The following is a 22,359-nucleotide window of genomic DNA, read 5'->3' on the forward strand; positions in this document are numbered from 1 at the left end:
CTTTACCTCTTTCCCCATGGGTTGAGCCTTTGGGTTCCAGGGGCTGGCAGATCTTAGGCAAGAGTCCCTAACAGGAGGTCTGCGAGAGTCCAGGAGCAGGCAGAGGTCAGGGCTAGCAGCGAAAAGACAAGGTCCAGGTAAAGAATGGGGTCGGGACAGTCGGCAGGCAGGAGAGTGGTCGAGCTCCTTAGCAGAGGTCAGTACCAGACGGCAGGCAGGAGAGTAGTCAATGTCAGTAGCAAAGGTCAGAACCAGGAGACAGGCCAAGATGGACCAAGATGGAAGGAAGGCACAGGGAGCAGGTCACAGCAGGAACACATAGGATACATGGCAGACGAGGCATGAGGAACAAAGCAATAAGACAAACGGCAAGGACAAGGAGAGCACAGAAACAGGATAGCAAAATGAACTGCAGGCTAGGCAGGAGGATTTGTTGCTGAGGCAAGAGCTGGGCGTGCGGCTGGAGTTTAAATACCCATCCACGCCAACATCATCAGAGGGCGCATCCAGAGACTTTCCTGCCACGGGGCCTTGATGGCTGGAGGAGGTGTATGCGCGCTCTTAGGGGAAGGAGTGGTGTGAACATGAAGGCCTCTGATGGCGGTGCCCCTACGTCGAAGGAGTCCCAGCGGTGTCTTTGGGGTCCGGCAGTGCAGCAGGAAGATGTGGCTGGTTGCGGGCCTTCCCTTGACCAGCTAAAACGTTACAATAACTGTGATAGATCTGTTTGTCTCTGTACATTGTGAATACAGACCCATTACTTGATGTTAAGATTTGCGGCTTACGTGTCTGTCCCGTGAACTGCTGCACTTACCCCCGACACCAGCACGACCATGCAGGCCCCAGCCTTCGATGTGGCTCAGGCGCTGCCAGTATCCCGTCATCATCTTGCTCCCCTCTGAGGCCCATAGGTGAGTGCATGCCATGCACTGGCAATTAAAGGGGCCGTGGCAGGAAAAGACCTCCATGGCATCCTTTGATGATATCACAGGCTCTCAGTATATAAGGCTCCCCAAAACACTGCCTCAGCAATGGGTCTCCTGCTGTAGCAGTGTGTGTTGCTTCGAGTTCCTGGTTCTGTTGTCCTGCATTCCTGATTCCTGCCTCGTCCAGCCTTGCCTTGTTTTGCCTCGACTCTCCAGCCTTGCCTCGCCCAGCCACGCCTTGTCCTATTCAACTCATCCAGTGTCTTCTGTGTGTCTTCGTTCACCCTTGGCTTGACTTCTGGATTCTGACCTCTTGCTTGGACCTGATCACGAGTGCCTGCCACCTAGACCTGAACTCTTGCCTGGATCTGACCACCCCTGTCTGCTGCCTGCACTGACCTTGGTCTGTCTCTAACTTCTTCAGTCTGCTGCCTACCCTGACCCCAGCGTACCCTTGGACTCTTGCTTATCAGACCACCCTAGGAACCTACCTAAGCCCTGTTGGCCGCCAGAACCCAAGGACGCAGCCTGCGGGGGAGATGACTGGTATAGGTGAAGCTCCAGCCTTTCCCTCTAAAGGGCGCGTTCACTAGCTGTTGGCATAGTCCTCATAGGTTCGCATTCGAGGCTGCGTCAACTACACCAAAGCACAAAGGGCTCACACCCATGCTACCCATCACACTTGCAGGCCAATACAATAAAGCCGCGTGAAAAACGGGCACTCAGTGCTTTCCTAACACGTGCCCAGCCACCTCTCCTGGGCGCGCGATATAATATTTAAATGAAGGGTCACGCTGCCAAGGATGCGCCAGGGACAAATGTGCACCCCTAGCACCTTCTTGGCAGTGAGCTCCCAGGAGAGGTGGCTGTCAGCGGGTTAGGAAAACGGACACTCGTTAATTGAGCTTCCCTCTTCTTAACCTGACTACGGCACATTTTTTTTCTTTTTTAAACTTCTTGGTTCCTCTGACTTAATATTGCCACAACATTAAGTCAGAGGATGTGCAGAAAGCAAGTGTTGCTTACCTGTAACAGGTGTTCTCACAGGACAGCAGGATGTTAGTCCTCACATATGGGTGACATCATCAGGATGGAGCCCAATCACGGAAAACTTCTGTCAAAGTTTCCAGAACTTTGACTGGCCCCTACTGGGCATGCCCAGCATGGCACTAACCCTGCAGCCAGCAGGGGTCCCCCTTCAGTCTTATTTGATAGCTACAGTCAGTGCCAAAAAAATAAAACAACAAAATGTTACGAACCCAACACCGCGGGGCGGCGGGCAGGTTTCGTGAGGACTAACATCCTGCTGTCCTGTGAGAACACCTGTTACAGGTAAGCAACACTTGCTTTCTCACAGATCAAGCAGGATGGTAGTCCTCACATATGGGTGAGTACCGAGCTGAGGGTGTCTGAACATGCACCAAATGTACCCAACGGCGTGCAACAGGCGCAACAACTGGGGTGGAATTTGGTAGAGGGCATCCTGAACCCCACCGGGCAGGCGGAAGGGTATTGGTACGTCACGTTGGAAATAGGTTACGCAGGACAGATTGGCCGAAGATGGAATCTTGTCTTCCGGCTTTGTCTAGGCAATAGTGGGCTGCGAAAGTGTGGAGAGAACTCCAGGTGGCAGCCCTACAAATGTCAGGAAGCGGCACCGATCGTAGGTGTGCTACTGAAGTCGCCATGGCCCTCACAGAGTGTGCTTTAACACGGTCTTGGAAAGGAATGCCTGCTTGCTGATAGCAAAAAGATATGCAATCCGCCAACCAGGAGGAGAGAGTCTGCTTACCCACAGGTTGCTCTAGTTTGTTGGGATGGAAAAAGACGAATAACTGAGTGCTCTTCCTGTGGGCAACTGTACGGTCTAGGTAGAACGCTAGAGCCCGTTTACAGTCAAGGGTATGCAGAGACTGTTCCCCTGGGTTGGAGTGGGGCCTGGGAAAGAAGATAGGTAGTATGATGGATTGATTAATGTGAAACTCCGAAACTACCTTAGGCAAAAACTTAGGGTGAGTGCGGAGTACCGCCCGATCCTGCAGGAGTTTAGTGTAAGGCGGATAGGTAACTAGGGCCTGTAATTCGCTAACCCTGTGAGCTGAAGTGATAGCCAAAAGGAAAATCACTTTCCATGTGAGATATTTTAGGTCACAGGAGTGAAGAGGTTCGAACGGTGGTTTCATGAGCCGCCCGAGAACCAGATTAATGTCTCAAGAAGGGGCCGGAGGATGTAAAGGAGGCTTGATATGAAGTAAGCCTTTAAGAAAACGAGTTACGAGGGGTTGTACTGCTATATGGACATCCCCGACACCTTTATGGAAGGCGGCTACCGCACTGACATGCATTCTGATGGAAGAGGTCTTTAGACCTGATTCCGATAAATGCCAGAGATAGTCCAAAAACCTTGGGATTGGACAAGAAAAAGGATCAAGGGATTGCGAAGAACACCATGATGTATACCTTTTCCATTTATAGGAATAAGACTTTCTTGTGGAAGGCTTCCTTGAAGCAATCAGGACACGAGAAATTGAATCTGAAAGGTTAAGTGGTTGAAGAATTAACCTTTCAACATCCATGCCGTTAGGGACAAGGCCTGAAGATTGGGATGGTGTAGACATCCGTCGTTCTGAGTGATCAGAAGTGGGTGCATTCCCAAGGGAATGTGCCTGCGGATGGAGAGATCCTGGAGTATGGGAAACCACACTTGGCGTGGCCAGTGAGGTGCGATCAGGATCATGGTTCCCTTGTCCTGATGGAGCTTCACGAGAGTCTTCGAGAGAAGAGGAAGTGGAGGGAATGCATAAAGCAGACCGGTTGCCCACGAGAGGGAGAATGCATCTCTGGGCTGAGAGCGCTCGCTCCGAATGAGGGAGCAGTAATTGTCTACTTTGTGGTTCTGAGGGGACGCAAAGAGGTCTATTTGGGGATAACCCCATTGCTGGAAAAGAGAGGTCGCTACCGAGGGGTTGAGCGACCACTCGTGTGGTTGGAAGACACGACTCAGTTTGTCTGCCAAGACATTGTGTACTCCCGGCAAGTAGGTGGCCCTGAGGTACATCGAGCAGGAGAGCGCTTCCGCCCAAATCTGCACAGCTTCCTGACACAGAAGGAAGGAGCCTGTGCCTCCCTGCTTGTTGATGTACCACATGGCCATCTGGTTGTCCGTCTGAATCAGGATAACGTGATTTGATAGAGAATCCTGAAAAGCTCTGAGAGCATATCGCATCGCTCGAAGCTCCAGGAAATTTATCTGGTGTTTGGCTTCCTCTGGAGACCAAAATCCTTGTGACTGCAGATCGTTCACATGAGCTCCCCAGCCGAGGTTGGAAGCATTGGTGGTGAGAATGAGTTGAGGATCTGGCAGGTGAAAAGGCAGTCCCTGGAGGAGATTGTTCTGATCTTTCCACCAGGTGAGAGACAGACGGAGTGCGTCGGTGATGTGGACAATGGTTGACAGAGGCTGAGTCGCTTGAATCCATTGTGACCTCAGAGTCCAATGCATGACTCTCATGGCCAGGCGGGCCATTGGTGTGAGATGGACTGAGGACGCCATGTGTCCGAGAAGGACAAGGAATTGTCGAGCTGCAGCTGGTGAGCAAGAGATACGAGGGTTTGCACTCGTTGTTGAGGTAGAAAGGCTTTTGCCTGTAAGGTATCCAAGTCTGCCCCAATGAACGACAAGGTTTGAGATGGGACTAAATAGGATTTCTCGTAATTGACAAGAAATCCTAGAGAAATTAGAGTGTGTAGGGTCAAATCCAGGGACGATCGAGCGGCTTGCTGGGTTGGGGCCCTGATTAATCAGTCGTCTAGATAGGGGTAGACATGAACACCTTTTTTCCTGAGAAAAGCTGCGACAACCACGAGACATTTGGTAAAGACTCGTGGTGCCAATGCTAGGCCGAATAGAAGCACTCGGTATTGATAGTGATTTGGGCCTACTAAAAACCTGAGATACTTGCGATGAGCTGAAGCTATCACAATATGGGTGTACGCGTCCCGGAGGTCCAGAGAGCAGAGCCAGTCTCCTCTTTGTAGAAGAAGTAGAAGCGAGCCCAGGGTTACTATCTTGAACTTTTTCCGCTGGAGGTACTTGTTGAGGGCACGTAGGTCCAGAATTGGATGAAGCCCCCCAGATTTTTTGGGGATTAGAAAGTACCGGGAATAGAACCCTAGGCCTTGTTGTGAAAGAGGGACGGATTCTATTGCTCTTAACTGGAGAAGAAGGGAAACCTCCTGCTCCAGAGGGACAGAGTGGTCGGTTACTCTCCACGCTTGTAGAGGTGGTGAAACCGGTGGAAGAGCAAGAAAGTTCTGGTGGTAACCCTGAGCAATGATTGCTAGCACCCATTGGTATGGCTGGCAGAGGGATCAGGCTGCTGCTCTCCAAGGGAACATCAAAAACCTGAAGCAGGCCCCGGCTGGGGTGCTGCTTCTGGCTTTTGCTTCCGGGGCTGGCGGGGCTGAGATTTCTGATAAGGCCTCGTAACTCGGGACCTTGTTGGTGGAGGATAGTACTTCCTTGGGTGGAAGAATGAGTTCTTAGAGTCCTTCTTGAAGGGCTATCTAGAAGGGAAGTCAGAAGGTATCGATGAGAGCTGTTTGAGGGTCTCATGATGGTCCTTTAATTCAGCCATTATTTGTTGAATCTGTTCACTGAACAGATTATCTCCTATACAGGGCAGGTCAGAGAGCCTGTCTTGTACTTCTGGGCGAAGGTCAGAAGACTTGAGCCAGGCTCAGCGTCTTGCCGAAATGGCAGTTGCAGACACTCTAGTGGAGGTGTTGAAGATATCGTAAGCTGTTCTTTTCTCATGCTTTCCTGCCTCAAACCCCTTGTGGACAAGGGTTTGAAGATGTTCTTGAAATTGGTCAGGCAGGGTTTCAGAGAAGTCCTGTATTTGCTTGAAAATGACCCTGTTGTATTGGGTGTTACACAGCTGGTAAGAAGCAAGCCTGGAGATAAGCATGGCCCCTTGGAACACTCGACGACCAATATTGTCGAGGAACTTGTGTTCTTTGACAGGAGGGGTAGAAGAGTGTGGTTTTGTCCTTTTTGCTTTCTTTTGAGCCGATTCCACCACAACTGAGTGGTGGTCAAGCTGAGATTTTTGAAAGCCAGGGGCTGACTGTACCAGATAAGTAGTGTCAGCCTTTCTGTGTACTGGGGCAATGGATCCAGGGTTTCCCCAGTTCTTTTTGAGGAGGTCAAGAAGAACTTGATGAATGGGAATAGAAGTGATCACCTTAGGGGCATCCAGGAATTGGAGAAGCTCCATCATCTAGTGCCTATCATCTTGCTCCGTCTGAAGCTGGAAAGGGACCAATTCTGACATTTCCTTCACAAAATTAATGAAAGAGAGGTCCTCTGGAGGAGAACGCTTTCTACTTTCAGTAGGAGAGGGAGGTGAAGGTAAGTCATCGGTGTCTGTGGAAGTATCATCACCCCAGGTGTCATAAGGATCAGTAGGCTGACCTGTAGGACGAGAAGGGGGTTGGATACCCGAAGGCCCCGGCTGAGGCTCTGAGAAAATCGAAGGCATTGCCGGGGGCACCGTGGATGGCCTGGAAGGCATCGGTGCCAGTATCGAAGGCATCGATGGGCCGATGTGCGTATCGCTCCCGATGAATGAGTCGGTGGTGAGGGACGACATGGCATCGATGGCTGAGGCAGAACTCCCGAAGGAGGGATGCGAAACGGTATTTCTCCTCCCGATGAGGCTGTCATCGGGGAGCGCACCGGGGCCATTGGAGACCCGGGAATCTCCGGTGGAAGGGCAGTCATGAGCACCTCCATCCGGGATAGCAGCGGTGCCAGAGCTGCTGGAATCGGGTCAGTGACCGGTTCCACTCTCGGTGCCGATGTCGGTGCCGGAGGGACCTGGAGCCGTTGCATCGCCTTGTCGATGGCCTCCTGGACCAGCCGGTCCAGTTCTTCCCGGAGACCTGGGGCAATCAGCTCCGACTCCATGACGGAAGAGGGAGGCTGAGGCACAGTCGGAGGGACCACCTTTACAGGCGGAATCGCGACTCCCAAACCCAGATCGGGTGAGGGTGGCCTCGATGTCCCGGTCGCAGGAGTGGTCGGTGCCGTTCCTGGACGGGGCTTCTTTGATGGTGGCTTGGACGGTGGTGAGGTCGATGATTTCGCTCCCTCGACGGTCCAAGACTTACAATGCCGATGGCGATGTTTCTCCCTTCGATCCCCTCAATCTTGAGGGGGAGAAACGGGAGTCGATGGCCGTGAAGACGTCGATGGCGGGCAGACACCGGATGGTTGTCGATGTTGGTGCGACTTCGACGATGCCGGTTCCGATGACGTTGATGCGATGGACGACGTCGGGGTGTGAGCACAGTAAAGGAGTCCCATCTTCTCCATTCTGGCTTTGCGACCTTTTGGTGTCATGTGGGCACATTTGGTGCAAGTCAGGACATCATGCTCACGGCCTAAACACATTACACAGACTCTATGAGGGTCTGTGATAGACATGGTACGAGTACAATCCGGGCACCGACGAAAACCCGACGCCATGGCCATAGAAAAATCGAGCCATGGTACGGTCGACGGCCAGTAGGCCGCGAGGGCCAAACTCGATGGTAATCTATGAAAAACGGCGAAAAAACTTACCGGAGTACCGCGGCCAGAGATAAGTTAGAGGAGGGACCCCTGTGGAGCAAAGTTATTTTAAATAAGTCCGTGAGGAAAATTCCTGTCAGGAATGTGTTCAGAGCTCCTAAACCGCGAGGCTACTGCTGCGTGGAAAAAAGAAGACTGAAGGGGGACCCCTGCTGGCTGCAGGGTTAGTGCCATGCTGGGCATGCCCAGTAGGGGCCAGTCAAAGTTCTGGAAACTTTGACAGAAGTTTTCCGTGATTGGGCTCCATCCTGATGATGTCACCCGTATGTAAGGACTACCATCCTGCTTGTCCTGTGAGAAAAGCAGTATTTTCTGCTTTTCTGTACACTTTTTTGGGCCTCTCAGAAATTAACGCCTGCTCTGGGCAGGCACTAATTTCTGAGGGTATAAATGTGTGGGTAGGGTGCACATTTTTTTTTGGGATTGAGGGAGAATAGTTAATAGCCTCATCAGCATGCATTTATTTATTTTATTTATTTATTTAGAAGAGTTTATATACCGGGGTATAGCAGTCTGCCTTCACTCCGGTTTACATTTTAAACAACATATTACAGGAGTAAACAAAAAATAGGTAACATTAAAACATAACATTTGATGTTAAACAGCGCGCTCAGCTGAGCATGCTGATTGGATCAGCCTATTGATTACTTGAGGGTTTGTTTCCTGCCTTTGAATTTGAAATTGTAGATAATGGGACTGTTGATGTCAACATTTTGAAAAATGTTACCTGCTAAGTGCCCTTGGTAAACTTATTATTTCTTATGTTTGATTGTACTTTTTCTTGTGGGTAAATAACTGGTAAAGGCAGGTTATAAGTTCATTTTAAATGAGATTGCATTTAAATTAGCAGAGCGTGGCTCAGTAGACATAGATTCTCAATAGCAAGCAAATGTAGAAGGATTCTTGTGCAGCCTTTGGGCAGTGGGATAGAAACCATCCCTATTTTCTGTTTTGTGCGGAGTTAATGCAGGTTTTTTTGCAGTAAGGTTGGAAATGTCTGCAGTGCCCTTCTTTCATATTCACATTACACATTTTGCATTGTGAGATCATGAAATAATTTAAATTTGTGCACAAGCTTGAGTTATGTTTTCTGCTACTGTGAATGAAAGGTGGCAGGTGTATTTTCAACATGCAAAGTGCTGTCAGCTCCTCTCTGCATAGCCTTATGTAAGATTCATGAAATGGGCAGCCCCGGGTCTGAGAGAGATTTCTGCTTAGACCCTGTGGATTAGTAAGTAAGTATTCAGGAGCGACAAGAGAGAGTGGGGGGCATGGAAATGACGTTCTTAGGACCTCCTTCCAAATGGCGAGTACGCCACACAGAGATCGAGTTGACGCGCAGAACTCTACACACACCTAGGAAAGAAGGCACTTTGCATTAAATAATTGAAGTCATGATGCATTGCCCCATCAAGTCCAGTCTTCTTTCCAGTTCCCACTGTGTAGCTGAATAAAGGAAGAAATAAGCGTTCTCCATTGTCTTGTTACTTCTTCCACAGTGTTCATTAGATTCCAGTTTAAGACTGATGATTTGTCTGCTGAAGATTCCAACAAGCAGTGCCACCAGGGTAAGTGCCAAGAAGCATCATAGTCAGGGGCTTTAGCAATTCGTGATCCTGACTTCCATTCATTTGTTTGTTTGTTTTTATATACCGGTGTTCGATTTTACATATCACATCGGTTTACATACAATTCAATGGTGCAGGAAGCCAAGCATTTCCTTTTGTTTGATACAGGGAACACCTATAACAATAACATAGATAATAACAATAATAATAATATTAACAATAGATAATGTTTGATACAGGGAATATCTATAACAGTAACATAGATAATAACAATAATAATAATAATCATAATATTAACAATAGATAATGTTTGATACAGGGAATATCTATAACAGTAACATAGGTAATAGGTTACACAAATAGTCAAATGTCAGAAAGCAGTTGTGAATCAGAATTAAGATCCTCCTTCCAAAAAAAAAAAATAAAAATACTAGCATTGCAATAAAACAGCCCCTGGGAAGCAAATTGTTCTATGCAGTAATATCACGTCAGGGTACAAAGCTTTGAACCAGGGCCTGCCAGTTGGAAGCCAAGTGTTCTACTTGTAAAGTCACAGAGTGGCTTAAATTGATGCAAACTCAGACTATTGTTAGCCTGGGACATGGCCCCACCCCTGAAGATCCTGACTGAACACCCCCATCCCTGAGGACCAAAAAGTGGCTGCTGGGAAAGTTCTGGCAACTTATGGCCGAGGCCTGCACTGTGGATCTAGCAGGCGAAGCTCTGCTGCCGCAGGAGATGCCTGGACTCTGAACACTGAGACAGTGAAGCAACCTGGCATAATCAAAGCCGGGCTAACGCTCGCAGTGAGTAATGAACCCCCAGAGCACTGGCAAAGAAACTTGTGCACTGAAAATAAGCCCTTGCACATGATCAAACTTAAGTCACAAATGGTTTCTGAAAACCGTGTCTTAAATCAAAATGACTTAAGTTGAAAGCAGCTTTCCCATAGGAAAAGTATTATACAGAGGAGATGGTTTCCAACAGCAAAGCTGCTGCCCCCGTTTTCAGTAAAAGAAATAGAATTTTATTACCGAATCTACGTTAAAAGCATGCAATTTATAACATAACTTGTCTTCCCCCAGACACAAAGAGGCAGGGAGTCAGCAAGCATTTTCTTTTCTCTTCCGCTCTTTAGCGGCGTTTTCTGGTCTTTTCACGCATCCTTCTCTCTTTCAACTCCTGGCTGTCCTCCTTTTGCTCTTCCCTCTTTCTTCTCTCCCACTCTCTATTCCCTGTTTGTCTTTCCCTTCCTTCTCTCAGCAGTTCCTGCCTCTCTCTTCTTTCACTCCTCAGTCGTCACCCTTGCTTTCCTTCGGTAACTCAGTCCTAAATCCTGGTTTAGCACCTTACCAGGGTTGGAAAGGCGGATGTACAGGCTCAGATAATTCTGTTCTTAAAGGAATGTGTGCCTGGCTATGGCTCCCTGCACTGGCAGATGCAAGGGGACTACTACAACAGGAGCAGCTGCTGCAGTCCCAGCAGCCTGAGAGATACCAAGCCCAGTCCCAGGCAATCAAAACCTGTCTCCCAGATATCACCAGCCGAAGGCCATGGCTTAGAGCAGAGGTTCCCAAAGCTGTCAAGGGGGAACCCCAGCCTGTTAGGTCTGCAGGATATCCACAATGAATATGCAAATTTATCTCATGCATATTCATTGTGGATGTCCTGAAAACCTGTCTGGCTGGGGGTGGGGCCTTCATGACAGGTTTGGGAACCACTGGTTTACAGGAACTACCCAACCCTCAGCCCACTACCATCAAAACACTTAAAAAAAAAAAAAAAGCAGAGGGCATTACCAAGGGTTCCTATATCAATGTGACCTGCATTTCAAGTTATACCCAGAGTACTTTAATAGGGGAACCATGAAGATGTACTGGGGAGTAACCTTGTACGTAAACTGGGAGAGGTTTCAGGAAGAGTTCAGGCAAATAATGTTCTGGATTCATGCAAGATAGGAGAAAGGAGCCTCCTACAGTTAAAACAAGGCACAGATTCAGCCTTTTCCTATGCAACTAGTTTCTATCAGTTACAGACGGATACAGAATGGAATGAGCGAGCCTTATCATACTAATTTCACCTGGGATTATGCCAAGAAATCAAGGGCAAGTTGGCTTGGCTTCAACTGGCTGCCACACTGGAGGACCTGGTCAACACTAGCATTATGTATAGACTTGCAATTAAAGGAACGACATGGAAAATGTTCAGCTCCTTGCATAACATCTCTGCGGAGAATCCTCCTGAGCCAATACAAGTAGATGCTACTCGATTCATGAAGTCAGGCTTGGGGAATGGAACTAGATGGCCACGATCCTGGTGTCTAAGGTGTAGGGCTTTTGAGAACTTCATGGCAAGGTTCCCTCAACAGGGAGCTGTGTATTGGAGTGCAGAAGGATTTCAGATGCCTGGGAAGAGAACTTGGCCCCCTCAGAGGAATTAGGAGACAAGACAGGAAGAATTGCCACCTTGGTGCAAGCTGAGGTGGCTAGAGCCCAAACACTGGATCACTTACAAGGACAGGAGTTTATGGAAAAACTCATCATACTGTTACCTCCCAAATGAGCGAGCCCCATAATCTCCAAACTAGGCATGGTAATGATGCCTGCAGCTTCCCAGCTGAGTAAGGCAGCTGTGCAACTCAAAAGAAACTTTGAGCACCAGAAGGAAAGAGAGCAAGACCTCTGGGAACTGACCTGGGGTTACAATATGAAATATTCAGTGACCCTGAAGGTAGTTCAAATGAGTACAGACTGCTTAGGGAGAGTACCCAGAGGATTTTATGTACCTGGAGTACTCCTCCCCTACAGAAAGTGAGAAAAAGTTGTCAGCAGCAGGATGCCTTATGCAAACTGTATGATGCCACACAGGTGAGCTCAAACAAAGAAGTGGCAATGGCCACAACCTCATCTCAGAAAGGCCACGTTCAAGGTGAAGTCAGGAGCAGCAGGAGCTACTGTTAGGAGGACCAGGCCCTACCAACCTGGGAGGAAAGAGGCCAAGCCTGGTTTCTCTGGGGAACTTCATGGATAAGGACTCTAAGGTGTCCAGTGGAGGAGATCTGAACTTTGTGGACTTGGGGGAGCTGGACCTGAGCTTATCAGCACCAAATTTTCCCCATGCGAAGCTGAAATTAGGCTGTGCCATTAGATTGTCTGTGCCAAGGTCAGATTCATGGCACTCATACTCGATCTTCTATAAACGCTGTTTTCCCAGTGTCCAGCTGACGTTTTCTGGTGGCTATAGATCAGTAGACCTATTACAGGCTTCAAGGGTGTTGGCCCTTAAGGGTAAACACTGTCTTAATGGTCTCTGTTTTAAATAATGGGTTGTAACTGTTGTGATTGACTCTTCTGCTTTCTTATAGGAAACCATGAGTTGGGTTGCATCAAGGCAATCGCAATTTTTTGCCTGCAAGGAGCACTGCTCATTAAGCATAACACTCCAAAATAGGAGGTCCTAAACCAAGAAGGGGTCTATGGGGAATACAGAGGTGGATGGGTAGACTAGATAGGCCATATGGCCTTTGTCTGCTACCACTTTCTTTATTACCCCTGGTGGATAGGAGAGATATCAGGGCGTTTGACATCTTTCGAACTGGGGCACACCCAGTCGGAAGCCACTACCCTGCTTGTGAGGCTACAGAGTAGCTTAAAGTGAAGCAGCCTCAGACCATTGTTAACCTGGGACATGGCCCTTACCCTGAGGATCTGGATTGGGGTTGCAGGGTAAGATCTAGTGTTTTGGCAACTTAATAACTGAGGGCTTCACTGCAGGGTCGGAGCGTGAGGCTCTGCTGCTGCCGGGGATGCCTGGTCTATGAACAGAAATAGTGATGAAGCTACCTGGTATGGTGGACTACTGCTCACAGTGAATAATGGACCACCAGACCGGGTTCAACACCAGTTGTAAAGAAACTTGTATATTGTGCAATCGTACCACTGTTCTTTAGAGTTGTAACTGCTGCTCCATAGAGGTTACCCCTATTCATTTAAAACAAAGCAAATGGTCCTAGAAGGCAAGAACATAAACAGATATTACAGATCGGGTGGGAGCTGGGTCACTACATACTACATATCTTTACAGGGAGTACATAGATGGGAACTGGAATAGCCCCATTGGGTGATACTAATAACTCTAGGACCATGGGGTGGCTTGCTGAAATGGTGGCTACTACCTGGTGATTACTACCCATACTCAATAAGCCTTCACACAGTTAATGCAACTCCAACATTGCTCTCTGCTTCAACGGCAAGGAGAAATTTGGAAAAGAGGATTTGCATTCAGGCAACAACCATAAAGGACTGAACAAATAAGCGTGGGGGTAGATAGTTTCTTGCCGCATTTACTATCCTAAACCAATTAAGCCTGATACTTCACTTTGAATGCATAAACAGCGTTGCTCTCTGCTTCAATGGCAGGGGGAAATGTGGAAAAGAGGATTTATATTCAGACAACATCCAACAAGGCATTGATCTGTTCAGTCGGGGTAAACAAGCTTCGGGGTAACTTGCTTGATGAGGCAGTTACTACCCTTAATCATTAAACCTTACGATTCACCTTTGATGCAACTTCAACATTACTCTCTGCATCAATGGCAGGGGGTGGCAGGAAATTCGAATCAAACAGTTACCAACAAGGGCCCTGAACTTGGTGGTTGGTGAAACAGATAAGTATGGGAAAATAAGTGTGGGAGCTTGCTGGGCAGACTAGATGGGCCATTTGGTCTTTTTCTGCCGTCATTTCTAAGTTTCTATGTCTCATTGTCTGGGGGGGGAAAAAAAATTCCATGACAGTGAGCGAGAAGTCTCGGCCTTGTGGTGCAGCAGACGGCAGCGGAGTGAAGAAGAGAATTGTTGTTAGCAACTTTAAATTTGACTTTGTCTTTAGCAACACAGAAGGAAAATTGTCAGAAAGATAATTTGTGTGCTCAGGGCTCGCCCACAGCCGTACATCATCAAAGCTAAAAAAAAAAAAAATAAGGCCCCATGACAGCAAAACATTCCAGAACTTTAATGACATTTTTTTGAAGGATTCAAGTTATTGATTTTCTTAAAACTCATATTTCATTGCAGAGCCTGCTGGAGCCGTTTTCCAAGCTGCTGAGTTTTGTAATTCAGAATGCCGTCTTTACCCTTGCCTACCTCGTGGAACTGTGCGGCCTTTGTTACCGAGCCTTCACCAAGGTGATGATGAGTTTACGTTTTTCATTTTGATTCACTGGAAAATAAAATAACAAATTTCCTCCACTTTTAATAGCTCCTACGACAACAACTGGTAACTGATACCAGTGGAGGAGTCGGACGTGCCAGCAGTTTTAATGTGGTCTGACTAATCAGTAATTATGTTGATGCAATGTTTAATTGCTGCTGTAGATTGGTGGTGTGCTCCTGAAATCAGCTACACAGAGAATCATTTTTAGAGCCTGTGCTTTGATTGGAGGGATTAGAGACTGTACTGCCTGAGGGCAATTTTCAAAGCCATTTCCCTCACCCTCACCGATTGGCTGAAAGTACATGCGGACTTCCACAGCGCGTGTATGTTTAGCCAGTTTAAAAAGATGCATTCTTGGGGAAGTGTTTAGGTTGTGTGGGAGGAAAACAACACACGTATGAGAAATTTTCAAATGTATGCGCACTCTTTTGTCCCCTCTTGGCCACCCACAAAAATGGCAGGTGCAAAGTAGGCCAGCCCTTTGTGCATGCATACTTTATGCTAGGGATGTGCATTTGTTTTCTAGTGAAATGAAAAACGCAACCTAAAGCTTTGTTTCATTTTGTTAGAAAACGAAACAATAAAACAACCCAATGCAATTCGTTTTTTTTTTTTCGTTTCAGATGCCACTGCTGCCAAATTCTGGTCCCTGCCCAACTGCATTCAGAAATGTAACTGTTACTGCTGCTGCCAAAACTTACCCCCAGCATGCAGAAATTAAAAAACTGAATTTACCCTCCACTTCCCCCGATGTAGTTTATTACATCAGTAGTCCACATGGAGTAGGAGAAACCGCCTGCAACTCCTGCCCTGCCAGATTTCTGAAGTTGGCACCATTTTGTTGTATGGTTGTACCACAAAATGGTGCTGGCCTCATTTTCAAATCATAAACCGGCGGGGCAGGAGTGACTGGGGATCACTTCTGGCCCATTTAGACTAGCAGATCTGCATGGATGGGGTAAATTATGTCAGAGGAGGCCAAATTCAGTTTCTTAATTTCTGCACATTGGTGGGTGTGTGTGTGTGTGTGGTGGAGGCAGTGGGGTTGACAGCAGTGGCAGTTTAGTTTCTGCACTGCGGAGGGATTTGGCAGGGGAGAGGAAGGAACCTGTACCTTTTTTTTTTTTTTTTTTACTTTCGTATCGCTTTCTGGATTTTCTGTTCTTTTGAGGTTTATTTTGTTTGAAAAAAACAAACATAAATAAACATCAAATTAATTGAAAACTAAATTTAAAAAAATGCAAAACAAAAAGGAAAAAGCTAAACCTATTTTTTCCCCTGGAAACATCCTTACCTTAGGCTGGCCTGATTTTCAAAGAGAAGCTCTATAGACAATTTCTCTGTGAAAATTAGCTACAAAGTATATGGGTTAAAAGTGCGCACATACTTTGCGACTGTCTGGTAGGAATGTGCATTTCTTTCAAACCGAACCGAAACAGTCCATTTTCATTGTGATTCAGATTTCCCAAAATGAATGTGCTGGCCACACAGAAACCCTGGAGATTTTTGTTCCTGGAAGTAGTGAACTTGATTAGCAGATGGTGTGCACTGTTCCAGAGAACCCCCCCCTCCCAAAACCCCCCCAAAAAACAAAGTGTTGCCCCTACCACTAACTGGGTCTGATGCCTACCAGGCTGAGGCTTCCCCTAGCCCCTCCAACCTCCCACCTGCCCTTCCTCACATCAAAACATCTGCAGGGTCTGGGGCTCTGCCTGGTCCCCATTGACCCCTTTCATGGGAATTCAGGCGCAAGAAAAGGGAAGGAGTGACCGTCATGTACGCCTTGCCCCCCCGGAGCTCTTTTAAAAAGGATGCCAGCTGGCCCTGGGACTGGTGCCCTCACACTGATGTCAGTCTCCAGGCCAGCCAGCGCTATTTTCTTTTACAGCTGTACGAGAAAATGCTGCTGGCCGGCCCTGTGGTTGGCATCATTCTGATGTCACACACTTGGCACTGGTTTCAGAGCTGAAGGGTGCCATTTTTAAAGGGATTCTGGACATTCCTCCCATGCACATTGCAAGGCATGCGATTTGCCTTTGATTTGTATTTCTTACAAGAACATCGGTATATAAAAATTAAAAATAATAATAATAATAATAATCTCTTTCATGTTGTAAACATCCTGCCACTCACAAATATTGCACTTTATGGTTTTCGTCTGTTTGCTCCTCCGTGGGAGTTATTTATGGGACCTTGTGCCCACGCCCTTTGCTCTGCGTGGGTAAAACTCTTCACTAGTTAAAACCACGTATTTTTGAGCACTGCTGTTGCATCCTGTAGGCTCGAGTGGAGGAAGGCACCCTTAGCTGAGCACTAGACATCGACTTCATCGATCTCTGTTTTTTGTTACTGAATTTTGTAAAACCTTCAGCACGAGCTGGCAATTTTTCTTGCTGTCTCCTCCAGCGCGAACAATGTTGGATCTGTATATTACAGACTCTGCACTCTTTTGGCCAGAATCAAGAAAATGAATGGTCTGTTTTCCTTTAAAGTCTCTGTTCCTAGTTTTTTCATATTCTTTCATATTGTCCCAACACATGCACATTTTTTTTTGATCGGTTGTCTCTGTGTCATGTGATCTTTGATGCTCGTCCACTTTTGAGCATTTGCATGTGATTGACAGTCACTATTGGCTTTATTAATAAATATGTTCTATTTTTGTTGTTTACTTCATTCTTGTTTTCCTGCTCTTGGTTGTGTTTTTTTAAAATAGGAAGTTTTTTTTGGCACCATTCACTTTGTGTTTCCCTTTGTGGGATTGTTTGTTTGGAACATGTGACCTTTTGAGACTGTTTATCCTTCTTTTATACAACACAGTCCATTGATCAGTTCCTGATACACCTGCTTTTAGTTTACAGAGATATCAAATGTACGCCCGACTATGTTATCCATGATTCATCAGTAAGCTACATATAACGAACTTTTTCTTTTTTGCTGTGTGCCTAGGTTTACCTGCCCTTTATTTATATTATTTCTTTGTATTTTAGACATTAGCCCCTCCCGTCGCAGCTTATGTGAAACACGGTCCATGTCGGGGGACCTTCAGCATCTGTGTCTGAAATTTGGAGCTTTTTTTTTTTTTTTTGCCATTATTAAGTTTCTATTTTGGATTCTTATTTGGACAACTGAGTTTTGCTGTCTACTATAAAATGACAATTTGTGTGTATCCCCCAGTTCCTTGTTACACAAAAGCGAATGCTGGGGCTGGGGTTCTAATCGCACAGCCCCTCACCGAGCAGTGTCCCCAGGAGTACCGGCTGCGGTCCATGAGGATTGCAAACAGGAGATTCCTGCTTTTGCAGTGGCCGGGAGGAGGAGAAGAGGATTGAGGCTTCACAGTCTCTGATTCCTCTGGCATAGGGGTGGTGAGACCAGGGAGCTTTTCTCCTCCATCTCCTCCCACAGAGATCTCTGCTACCTATTGGGTAGAACCCGATTACTGCACTCCCAAAGGGAAATGTGAAAAATAAGAACATTTTCTACACTAAGGAACGTAATCATCCATTATCCGAGCAGTTTACTCTGAGGTAGCATCAAAGGATCCCTACATGTAATAGTTTTAAAAAGGAACTCAAAACGTGGCTATTTCATAAGGCATACATTGGGCATGAACAAATCCAGTAAGACCAGAACAGTTGAGTTGATATTAATCTTATTTTATTTTGCTTTTATTTCATTTAGTTTTTAACTGTCTTATTTTGATTATTTTTATGGTTTTTTAATCTTTTATATTTCACATTTCTAATATGTCTGAATTTTATGAAGTACTGTTATTGATAATATGTGTTTATTTATTCTTTTATTATTATTATTTTTGAATTTTAAGTATTTTATAAACCATTGTGATGGAATATTTTCTTAATGATGGTATATAAAACCTGATAAATAAATAAAATAAATAAAAATAATTGTCTTTTTCTTCAAGTCTCCCATTTCTCAAAGCTGTAGAGAGTGTGAGTCTCCTTTAAGAGAATTTACGGAAGCAGAAGTCTAACTGTTATTTTTTCCTTTGTTTTAGGAAAGGGATAAGTTCTACTTGACGCGCAGTGTTATCCTTGATCTACTGCAGGCTTTGAAACTAAAAACGCCTTTACCAGATACAAACCTACTGCTTCTGGTCCAGGTAGAGCGTGCATTTCTTCTGTAATGCTATGAGGTTTGTTTGTGTTTACGAGGGGTTCTAGTGGTAGGGCCTCCCTCTTCCACTAAACTGAAAACTTTAATTCTTTTCAAAATCGAATTCTTTTCGGTAAATCTTTGACAGGAGCTCGCTGCTTTTTTTTTTTCTGCACCAGTGTAAGTCCACTTCTTTCAGTGCTTCAGCTCTCAAGGATTGCACTTCTCCCCCTGTGCTTCACCTGATCATCTAACGTTCATTGTCCTACTGCTGGATGTCATTTTAATGTTTACCTCTACAGAAAGCTGTTTTTCTGTCAGGTCTTGCCAGAGGTCAGAGCGCTGGCTACAGAAACCAAAGTGAAAAAAGAGAATTTTTTTTAATGCAATCTCTGCCAGTTACAATTTCAGTACAAGTCTGTATCAGCTGTTACAAACTGCTTCTGAGAAGGTGATACTTCCTGGGATGGACAGGGTATATGTGTGTATGAATGGAAGCCTGCCTGGGATTTGGGTGCATGTGAATGGGAGTGTGCCTGGGTTGTGTGTGTGTGTGTGTGAGAGAGAGAAAATGGGAGCCTGCCTGGGTTGTGTGTGTGTGTGTGTGTCTGTGAGAGAGAGAGAGAGAAAATGTGAGATGCCTGAGTTGTGTGTGTATGTATGTGTGTGAGAGAGAATGGAGGCTGCAGGTGGATTCCAACTTGCCAGTGGCTGAAATGAAGATAAGATCCTGGGACTGCTGGTAGATCCCAACCAAAGAGGTGGAGATGCCTATGGGTTTGTCTGAGAGGGAGCGCGTGTGTGTATATATATATAAGAAAGAGAGGAGAAAGTTTGTGTTGCGTCAGAGGTGGACCCTTGGGCTGAGGTGGGGTTGATGCAACCTGTAGGCAAGGACCTATGGGTCCCCACCATCAGCAGGTGGAGTGGGCTGAAGCTAGAGGCCACTGGAGCTTCACTGATACCAGCCCTTGTTCCCCTCGGGTTGAGCCTTTGGGTGCCGGGGCCAGCAGGACTTAGGTGGGCTTCAGAGTTAGCTAGGGATGGAAGGCAGTTCAGCCCAGAGACAGCAGCCAGTAGATGGCGTAGTCCTATCCTGGACTGGATTCGGTACTGGAACTCGGGCGCCAAAGGAACAGAAAGTAACTGGAGGCGCTCAAGCAAAAGAAGGCCTAAGCCTTGTAAGTCCATGTCCAGAGAATAGGCAAGGAGAGGCATCACTAACAGGCGAAGATCAAAGCCAGCGGCAAGTGGAAGTTGTGGCAAGTGGTAGAGAACTCTGGACACAGGAGAGTCTATAGCGTAGTCTTTCAAAGCAAGGGCCAGGACACGGAGAAGGCATGCATAGTCAATCAAAGCAATGGTCAGGGCGCGGAGAAGGCAGGTGTAGTCAATCAAAGCAATGGTCAGGGCACGGTGAAGGCAGGCATTGTCAATCAAAGCAATGGTCAGGGCGTGGAGAAGGCAGGCGTAGTCAATCAAAGCAATGGTCAGGGCGTGGAGAAGGTAGGCGTAATCAATCAAAGCAATGGTCAGGGCGCGGAGAAGGCAGGTGTAATCAATCAAAGCAATGGTCAGGGCGTGGGGAAGGCAGATGTGGTCAGGCATAGCAGAGGTCCGGGGCTGGAGAGAAGCTGAAGAGTAGTCAGGCATAGCGGAGGTCCGGGGCTGGAGAGCTGAAGAGTAGTCAGGCGTGGCGGAGGTCCGGGGCTGGAGCTGAAGAGTAGTCAGGTGTGGCGGAGGTCCGGGGCGGGAGAGAAGCTGAAGAGTAGTCAGGCATAGCAATGGTCAAATCCAAGAGTCAGTCCAACACATAGACGAACAGGAACATGGAGAACAGGAACCAGGAACCACAGGAAACAAGAACACCACGAAGACACAATTCTAGGATCAGCAACGAGTACTCGGAATACAAGGAGACCTGTTGCAAAGGCAACGCTATGGAGCGAGGCCTAAGCTTTTATACTCTGAAGAGTCTGACGTCAGCATCTGGGTCCATGGCCAGGTTCCCACTGCGAGCCCTTTAAAAGGACTGGTGATGCGCGTGTACCTAGGAAGGCGTGCAGCGCTGATTGCGGCGTCTCTCCACGGGCCACGCGGAGATGCCCGATGAGCAGGGACATTTTGGCTGGCAACACCGGGTAGCGTGGCAGGACCAAAGGCACTGGAGGGAACCCGAGGTTGGAGCTGGTGGCCCACCGCCGCCAGAGAAGAAGAGTCAGGCACTGGAATCCATCTGAGAAGGTGAGAGGGCCGTGGGCGGCACACTAACAGTTTGTGCATCTCACTCCCACTAATCCACAACAATCTCAGGATGACGAAATCAAAAGTTCCCAGGTATGGAGAGCCTTTTTAGTTTTATTTTTCAGGTGTTATATGATGTGTCTGCTGTTTTGAAATATTTTATTAGGGTTTGGAACATTTAAAAAAACTTGTATATGTTTTTAATTATTTGCTCTTTTATTCATCAGCTTTTAAAAAAATAATATTAGTAAGTTTTTAGTATTATGATATTGTATTTATTTTATTTCTTGATTTTATTGTTTGATGTTAGAGGAATGGTGATGGTTCTGTTTTCTCATTGTTGCACTGCATAGAGTGTCTGGCTCCTTGCGGTTTCCAGTTCAGTTTTTGTCTGCGCATTTGTATTTCTACTTTACAGTTGCTCTATTCTGTATTTGGTGAGGATCTGTTTATGTTCTGCATGTGTGACTGAGGTGAGGCATTTTCCTGTGTGCTTTCAGAGGGTCAAGCACACACCCAACACACACCCCAAGTAGGCCTAATATCATATGGGTTCCAAATGTCTTTTTTTAGAGGGATTTCTGGTTGCAGTCACAGCAATGCATGTAAATATACTGTAAGTGATATTTTTACCTCAGAATACTGTACTTTGATATTTTTTATGTAAAATATAAATGCATAACTCTTAACTGTGTGCGTGGAATGGGGCCAGGGGCATTGTGCAAGGCTAAAAGGTTCGTCTAGGGCACCTAATACCCTTGCACCAGCCATGGTTTCGGGGGCAGGGGATGGTGTCAGTTTTTAAAGTTTGTATTTATTTATTTATTTATTTTTAATTTTTATATACCGAGGTTCTTATAGAGACTATAAATCACTCCGGTTTACATATAACGATAAACTGCCCAACAGAGATAAGGGGGCTTTACATAGAACAGTGGTACATATGGAACATTATAACTGGATGACAATTTAACATAATGATAATAAATAATATAGAATAGTTTTACTTGTAATTAATAAAATTATGTAATATAAACTGTATAATTTAAATATTTAACTTGGATATAGTGACATATTAACCATGCCAAATATAAATAATAAGATAAAATGAATTTTGAACTTAGAAATTGTAGTCCAGTTGCAGAGGAAAATATAAATAAGATTAATTTTTAGAACTCAAAGATTGTTGTCCAGTTGCAGAGACCTGAAGGTAGGACTTGGTATGGTGACCATAATTAGGGGATACTTCTTATTTGGAAGACTTTCCGTCTTGGTAGGATTGTGAGTCTGGGAAGGCTTGTTGGAAAAGAAGAGTCTTTAGCCTTTTTTTGAACTCTTGATGATTGGGTTCAAGTCTTAGATTTGGGGGGAGCATGTTCCACTGGTGGGGGCCTGCTAAGGATAGCGCTCTTTTGCTCAGAGATGATTTTACTTGTTGGGCATGCAGTGATCCTTTGTAAGCGCTTCTGATAGGTCTGGAAGATGTGTGCGGTTGGAGTTGAAAGCTTAACGTGATGGGAGCTATTTTGTTTGTCGCTTTGTGGATGATTGTGAGTACCTTATAGAGTATCCTTTGTTTAATGGGAAGCCAATGTAGATTACTAAGGATTGGGGTGATGTGATCTTTTTTGTTAGTGCTTGTTAGAATTCTGGCAGC

At 46.3% G+C, this 22,359-nt stretch overlaps 1 protein-coding gene across 1 annotated transcript in view; it reads left to right on the plus strand.

The window, feature by feature from the left end:
• UNC79 (unc-79 homolog, NALCN channel complex subunit) overlaps positions 1 to 22,359 on the plus strand; it is a 245,531-nt gene that overhangs the window by 162,119 nt on the left and 61,053 nt on the right. The window contains exons 41-43 of the mRNA XM_029597854.1: positions 9,063 to 9,131; positions 14,204 to 14,314; positions 18,361 to 18,465. Coding sequence (XP_029453714.1) covers positions 9,063 to 9,131; positions 14,204 to 14,314; positions 18,361 to 18,465 — 285 coding nt within the window. The remainder of the gene's footprint in view (positions 1 to 9,062; positions 9,132 to 14,203; positions 14,315 to 18,360; positions 18,466 to 22,359) is intronic.

The sequence above is a fragment of the Rhinatrema bivittatum genome, chromosome 4 (genome assembly GCF_901001135.1).
Source record: "Rhinatrema bivittatum chromosome 4, aRhiBiv1.1, whole genome shotgun sequence".
In the NCBI taxonomy this organism is placed as follows: Eukaryota; Metazoa; Chordata; class Amphibia; order Gymnophiona; family Rhinatrematidae; genus Rhinatrema; species Rhinatrema bivittatum.